Below are 7,309 nucleotides of genomic sequence, written 5' to 3'. Positions count from 1 at the left end.
GGTGGGGCAGTGGCACCGGGGGGCTCCCGCTCCACCTGGAAGCCCATGTCCATCTCAGCCTGTCTCCTGAGGCTGCAGCAGCCCCGGGCCACCCTGCCCTGTCCTAGTCCTGCTGCAAGGGGGGGCACAGGGCCTCTCCCCTCCAGGCTCCCCAGCGTGGCAGAGGGGAGCTGTGCCCTATTTGGCTGCCCAGAGACCCAGATGTGCTGGGCACTGGCTGTGTCCTGGAGGCATGTCCCCTGGAGGCATCCCTGTGGGGATGCTCTGTGGCCTCTTCCTTCCGCTTAAATTAACGCCACCACCTGCACAGTGGGGCTACCCCATTCAGCCTTTTCAGGAGATGAGCACCCTCCACCAGAATGACCTCTGGCCTCCCCTTCCTGGCAAGTCCCCGAGGTGCCCAGCAGTCCTGGGGCTACCCTGACGGGTCCCCTACACACGTCCCTGCTTGGCCACGATGTCTGTGGCTCTGCCAGCTTTCTCCCACCTTGAAAGCTCCCCTGGCTGTGCCCCCACCTGGCTGCGCTGCCCCGCCAGCTCTGCCAGCCATACCCCTGCGCAGCCCCAGTCCCTGTCATTTAGCCTCCTGCCCACCACCCAGCTGTTTTTCCACCATGTCTCATTTCTGGTGGCACCAGTAGTGGAAGGAATGAGGATAACACTGGGTGCCTGAGGTCATCTTGAGGGCCCAGCCGTGATTTTCCCTTACACGCAGCCGGGTGCCCCACCTGCCACCGCATCTGTACGTTCCCACTGGGGCAAAGTCAAATCCTGCACGGCATTTGTGTCACTGAATGAATGGTAAGCAGAGAGCAGAAGCTGCAGCAGCTTGGGGAGCAGACTGCAAAGCCTTCTGCCCCCTTTCCCAAAGGGGCGCACCCACACCCCAGATATGCTGGCCAGCCAGTCCCTTTCCCCAGCGTAACCCACTGCAGGGCCCAGCCTCATCCTGCTTGCAGGGAGCCAGGTCCTGTTGCACAAGGAGGGAAACCAGAGCAAGGGCAACACCTGCGCAACAGAGGGAGGCAGGAGAGAACACAAGTGCCCAAGCAAAAGCTGGAAATGGGGCCTGGGAACTCCGGGAATTGGGGGGGAATAAGAGGGAAATGAATTTCTCACCTGGGCAGTCCTGCTTTTCCTCACTGTTTGTTTTTCACTCTGAAGGTCAGTCCCCATCATGCTGGTGGGTTGCCACAGTGACCAAATGCAGGGGAAGGGCCAGGCTGGCCCTAGGCACAAGCAGCTATTTCAGGGAAAGTGGCCTTTGCCCACCTGCTCCTGGCCAGAACGTGACACCACGCGTTGGTGCCAGCAGGGCACAGTGGGGGAGACAGGGTGATCCCGCAGTGCCCCCCCAAGACCTGCTCATGCGCCTGGGACCCACCCCCTCCCTGCAGCTCTGCCACTGCCCCGTTTCCCCTCGTCCCAGGTGAGGTAAAGGGCTTTCCCCAGGGGAGACTGAGGAGAGAAGAGCGTGCTCAGAGCAAATGCAGCCCAGGTGTGTGTGCTTAGGAGAGACCCAGGCATGCTCGTTTGGGGAGGAATGCCCGTTTTCTCCCTGCCTCAGCACTCAGCTGTTCACAGATCCTGCCAGCCCCATCCTGCTCCCTGGGAAGATGCTGCCTGTGTCTGGTGTGAGCCTCGAAGGTGATGGGAGCAGTGCCATGCTCCCAGCCTGACCTCAGAGCCTCTTAGAAGGATTACCTGGGCTGTGGGCACTCTGCCTTCCTCAGCATTAGCCTGTCCTCCCTGTGCCCCTGCCTGTCATCACGCACTTGGCCCAGAGTGCCACTGGAGCAGCTTTCCCACAAGACCCAAGCCACAGTCCTGGGAAATGCCCTTCGCTGAGCACACAGGACCCCCAGAGCAGGGAGCAACATGGAGATTACAGTATGATTTCAGGACACCTCAACTCTCACCGTGGCCTGCAAAAGGCCACTCCTTGCCTCAGTTTCCCTTCCCGCTGTCCTGGCCTGGGAGCACCTCCTTCTTCTGCCGGTCACACCAACACAAGCCAGCGAGGGGCAAGCAGAGGATATCTCTGTTCCCCAGGGAGGCCCCAGCACTAAGTGGAGGTAGCGATGCCTGCACAGCCTTCCCCTTTCTCTGGTGTGAAAGGGGAACCACCAGCTGTGTCCCTGGGGTGCCCCTGGACTGCTGCAGTGGGATTCAGCCCCACGGCATCAGCCCTGAGGCAGGGCCAAGGTGGTGGGTGCAGGGTGAGAGGGTTTGCCTGCATGCAAGTTTTGTAACGTGCATAAGCAGCTCAGCACAGATTTACTCCTGAGCCAAGTGTGACCCCGGCCAAGCTGTCAGGAAAGGTCCACACCAGCCCTGGGCTCTGTGTGGGGCCAGCCCTGCCCTCCTGCACCTCTGGTGCCTTGGGAGCGTCCCAGAGCCACCCAAGGGTGACACGCACAGCCACCCAGGCCAGGTCAGCCCTGCCTGGGCTTTGAGCCCCCCGGGTGGAAACAGCATGTGGGCAGTCCTTCCCTCCACCCTAGGGCTCTTGACCACCAGCCCCCAGCCCCGCCACATCCCCCTGCCCCCACAGCTAATCTTGGCCTCCTGTTTAAGAAAGTTAAAGCAGCTCAGAGCAGGGCTAGATGATCCTGCAGATTAAAGACTTAACACTACCACCAGCCCACTCAGCGCGCTGCCTCTGGGCTGGTGGGTCAGTGTGTCAGTGTGTCAGTGAGTCAGCGTGACACGCACACGCGTGTGGACAGCCCCCCTCCCCATGCTCGCTGCCACGGGGAAGGCACTGGGCTGCTGGCAAAGGAAAAGAGGGGGAATCTGGCATCTTTGTGGCATGTCCCCCCCATTGATCATGCTAGCTAGAACAATAATGCCAATACGGGGAGGGAGTTGGGAGACTGCGACATTTTTGTGCATAATCCCCATGCACTTGTGTGAGCTGCATGCTTGCCTCTCTTGGCACGTGTATGGCAGCATGTACCCGTGGGGTCACGGACACCCGCAGGGTCCCCTGTCATGTCAGCAACATGTGCTGGGGCTGCAGGAGAGCCCAGAAGGCCGGAGCATCCTGCAGGTGCAGCCAGCTTTTCCCCACTAGCAGAGCTATTTTGGGGTGCACGGGCTGTGGCCGCGCCCCCCCCCTAGCCAGGGGGTGCCTGCTGCGGCTGGCTGATGAAAGCTGCCCTTTGTCCGCTTGCAGGGTGCAGCGTGGGGCCAAGCTGAGAGAGCAAGTGGGTTTGTCCCCAGATAAAGCGGCCCCAAGCTGAGCTTTGAGCGGGTGTTTGCGCAACAAGGCCCCAGGCTGGCCATGTGGGATCCTGGAGGGATGAGCAGATGGCATTGCCCCCCCCCCCCCAAAAAAAAAAAACAACACACAGGCATTTCCCTATCATCCCCCCAGCCCACCATCATCAGACTCTGAGACTGGCCCCTATGGGGCCAGGACTGGGCTCAGTGGGGAGGGAGGGGGGGCAGGTGGGGGTTATGGGGTTGGGGAGGTAGGTGGGGTGCTCAGGGGGGTTGCTGGTATTTGCAGTGGGATCACAGGATTCAGGGGTTGGCTGTGGCTTATCACTTGGGGTCAGTGTTCCCAGACCTGTGACACTTTGAGCTCCTCTCGGGGCTGAGTCAGGTGGTAAACAGCCCCTTCGGGCCAGGCTATGCTCTCCCGCAGCACCTGCTCTGCCAGGAGATGGCTACTTCGATGCTCATGCCCTGGGCCAGTGCCCAGTTCCCAGTCCCTGCCCTGTCCCCAGGGCCTCCACCGCCAGGCACGCATGGGGAAGAGCCTCCTGCGTGGCCCCGCTTGCACAGGGCTCAACACACAACATCCCACGGCAGCTGGGGAGCTGCCAAAAGCTTCACCAATCCCCTCGCCCCCCAGCACAGCAGCGCTGCCCACAGGTGCCAGTGGCTTGTAGCCCCCACGCTGCTCTAGCCCCAGAGCCCGAGGGGCGGGGTGAGCCCAGGGCCAAGGGTAGGACCTTCTGGCCAAGCGGGACCATTTCCCCCACCCCCTTCATGCAGGTGGTGCCAGGAGAAAGCAGTCAGAGCCTGGATGTTGTGTTTCCACCCATTTATTGGGGAAGCTGCACTAAAGTATTAAAATAAGTTAAAAGCACAGTCCATGCGGGCACGTTGCATTCATGAGTATCAGGAAGGCAAAGGCAGAGTGGGATCTTCAGTAGAGAGGTGGGTAGTCAGGATGGAGCACCAGGGAGTCCCAACAGCTGCAGAAATCTCCACAATAAAATAGTAGTAGTTGCAAAACTAAAGTTGCAAATAAAACTGCATCTTTAGTATGGCCTTAAAGGCAAAGTCTGACTCCAGCCTCCTTGTGAGGAGGCACTGGGCTGGAAGAGACCTGGGCGGGGGGGGGGGGACAGGAAAGAAGAGCAGAAATCCCAGGAAATGAAAGGGAACATAAGAGGGAACCTGGCCAGGAAGCAAGACCATCCTTCACAGCTTTGTGTCCTCCTGGGAACAGGGACTGGGTCCAGTCACTGTGTTTTTGGGGTTCCTGACAGTCTCCTCTCCAACCTCATTTTTCAGATCTGGTATTTGTGTCTCACTTCATCTGTCCCTCACAACAGCCCAAACTTGATGCAAGAAGATTTGTTGCAGTGGGGGAGAAAAGCAGGACTGCTTTTTGCCCCCCCTCCCCTCCCCTCCCCTCCACACCCCATTTTCCTGCTTGGAGGAAACAAACCCTATTCCCCAATCCACTTTGCTCCCAAGGAGGCTGGGTCTCAAGCTGCCACCAGACACCCTGAACAAGGCAGGGCCCCCCCCCACCCCCAAGCTCTGGTTCATGCACAGAGGGGGATGCATCCCCCAGAAGTGTGGGGTCAGCTCCACACCCCAGGAACGCAGCCATCGGGGCAGAGATGTCCAGAGTCACCGACCACCCACAGCTCAGACCCAGGCAGTGCAACATGGCCTTGCTCTATCCCACATGGCCCCACAGCCCCCTGCCCTGGGGTGCTCTCCACAAAAAAAACACTGCTCCCCAAAATGAGACCCCCCCACAAGCTTCCCAAATGGGCCCATCACACCACAGTCTGACTCCAGCCCAAGGGAGACACTTCCCCCAACCCCCGGTGCCCAGAAAGCCAGTCCTGGAAGAGGCAGAGGGGTCCCAACACTGCTCACCCACCCCTAGCTACAGCCACAGGCATCAACAATCATGTCAGGGATGTCAGTCTTGACAATATTGCTGTTGCGGTCAAAGTAGAGGACAGAAAGCGGCCGGCGCCGCGTGGGCACGCAGCAAGAGTGCCCCGATGCTTGGATGTTGTTAGCTTTGACGAGGTTGAAGACAGCTGTATGGAAGGAAGAGGCCATCCCAGGGCTGCCAGCCACATGCAGAGGGCACTGGCCCACACAGTAGTTTATCTGATAGCCCTCAGGCTTAATAATCCAGTCATTCCAGCCGATGTCACGGAAATCCACGTAGTAGTCCTTGCGGCAGCAGAGGTTGGAGTTCTGGCTGCAGCGGAGGCTGCGCTTGGCCACGTGGTGTCCCGGCTCCTGCACCTTTGCCTCGGCCACGAGGAAAGGCTGGTGGGACCGGCTGGCATTGACCACAGCCACGCTCTCGCCCCTGTCCCCGAGGCTTTCCAGCTCCAACCGCAGGGTCCTGTGCTCTCCCCCAAAGAAGCTCTGCAGGGCAGGCATGAGGGAGAAGGCACGCCAGCCACTGCCCTTGGCGCTCAGTCGCCTCTCGCTCAGCAGTGTGCGATTGCCCCTGGCCAAGTTGCCCTCCCCGCCAGCAAGAAAGATGCTCAGGGTGAGGTTGGCTGCCAGGTCTCGGGGAACTCGAAGGTAGAGCCAGAGCTGGGCCTGCAGGATGTGAATGTCCTGGTCCTGAGTACGGCTGAACTGGAACCGCAGCCCCGTGCCAGAGGGAGACACAGGCTCTGAGGGGAGAGAGGGGTGAGGAGGCAAACACTGCAGGAGGCTGCACTGGCATCTGCACACAGGGGCCAATCCCCCCCAGCTGCTTCTCAGGACAGACCCACCAATTCCCCCCTACCCCAGGACCCCCAGCCTGCCCCCGCAGGGCAGCTGCTCCTCCCTGCCTGACAGAAGGAGCACCAGAGCGGGCAGGGGGGCCCTGCTCTTATCTGGCCCATTCCCTGCTCTGCACAGGGTGGTGCTGCAGGGCGCTTCCAGCCTCCCATAGAGCTGGTCCATGCAGCCCCCATCCCACTACCAGGCACCCTGAGCACCCTATGTTCCCTCGTTCTTTGAGAAGAGGGCAGGAGCCCAATCAGCCAGTGCAGGAGCAATGGGGGGACCACATCCCCTTCCTTCATGTCTGAGCCTGCTGCATCAGCCACACAGGGAGGTCACTGGAGCACAGCAGGTACGCTGTTCAATGATTTAATTACAGGCTGAACGGCTCCCTGCACCCTCACCCCACTGCAAGGGGGCAGACGGTCAGACTCCAGTGCCCCGAGGTGAATGCAGTGCACATGCCTAGGGGTCCCCACCAGCCCGGGGCAGATCCAGCCCAGGGGACCTTTCCCCACGGCTGGTCCCCGCCCGGCAGGAGCTCGCACAAAACCTCCGGTGTGGCGGCCGACACCGCCCCACCCAGCTCCCCGGGGGCCCCCTACACCCACCTGGCTCCGCAAAGCTAATGATCTCGTAGCCCTGCTCGTCGTCGTCGGGGCCGCGGCGGGTGCCGGCCGCCTGCAGCCGCCGCAGGGCGCGGGCCACGGCGGCGCGGGGCACGGCATGGGCGACCCGCGGCCGCTCGCGGAGCCGCAGCTTCTCCAGCAGCTGCCGCTTGGCCACCTCCTCCAGTAGCCGCCGTTCCGCGCCCGCGGCGCACGACGGGCACCGCGGCTCCGCCGCCGCGCACAGCACCGCCGCCAGCAGCAGCCACGAGCCCGCGCCTCGCGCCTCCATCGGCACCGACGGGACGGACCAGGACGGACCCGGGAGCAGCGCGGTGCCTCCCGCCCGCTTTGGGCACCTGCGGCCGGGGGCGGGCCCGGCGCCCCCCCGCCATTGGCCGGCTCACCTGCCCGTCCCGTCGGGCCGCGGCCGGGGCGGGGGATTACCGGGATTAGCCCCCCCGCGGCGGGGGCGGGTGGCGGAGAGCGCCCTGCCTTCCCAGGGAAGGGGGCGCTGGGAGCACCGGGCGCCGCCGCCCCGTGCGAGGCCGTCGGGTCCCCGCGGGGGGGACCCCAGGCAGGGGGCCCGACAGGGCCGGCACTCTGCCTCCCGCGCCCGCGGGGGCTACGCCCGCGGGGTTTGCACACGAGTGTGTGCACGGGCGCTGCGTGCTTGCGGCTCACCCTGGTGTCCCGCGTGGGGGGTG

The 7,309-nt window shown here is 62.4% G+C and overlaps 1 protein-coding gene across 1 annotated transcript; it reads right to left on the bottom strand.

The window, feature by feature from the left end:
- Positions 1 to 4,685: 4,685 nt before the first annotated feature.
- LOC112992704 (inhibin beta C chain-like) lies at positions 4,686 to 6,937 on the bottom strand. The gene is made up of 2 exons (XM_026115920.2): positions 6,606 to 6,937; positions 4,686 to 5,897 (listed from the first exon to the last, which is right to left on the bottom strand). The coding sequence occupies exons 1-2, from the start codon at positions 6,892 to 6,894 to the stop codon at positions 5,137 to 5,139; spliced, it is 1,050 nt and encodes a 349-aa protein (XP_025971705.1). The 5' UTR covers positions 6,895 to 6,937; the 3' UTR covers positions 4,686 to 5,136.
- Between the last annotated feature and the right edge of the window lie 372 nt (positions 6,938 to 7,309).

Source organism: Dromaius novaehollandiae, chromosome 28 (genome assembly GCF_036370855.1).
Source record: "Dromaius novaehollandiae isolate bDroNov1 chromosome 28, bDroNov1.hap1, whole genome shotgun sequence".
Taxonomy (NCBI): Eukaryota; Metazoa; Chordata; class Aves; order Casuariiformes; family Dromaiidae; genus Dromaius; species Dromaius novaehollandiae.
Note: the sequence above shows the minus strand (reverse complement) of the source record. Positions and strands in the feature narration are given on the sequence as shown.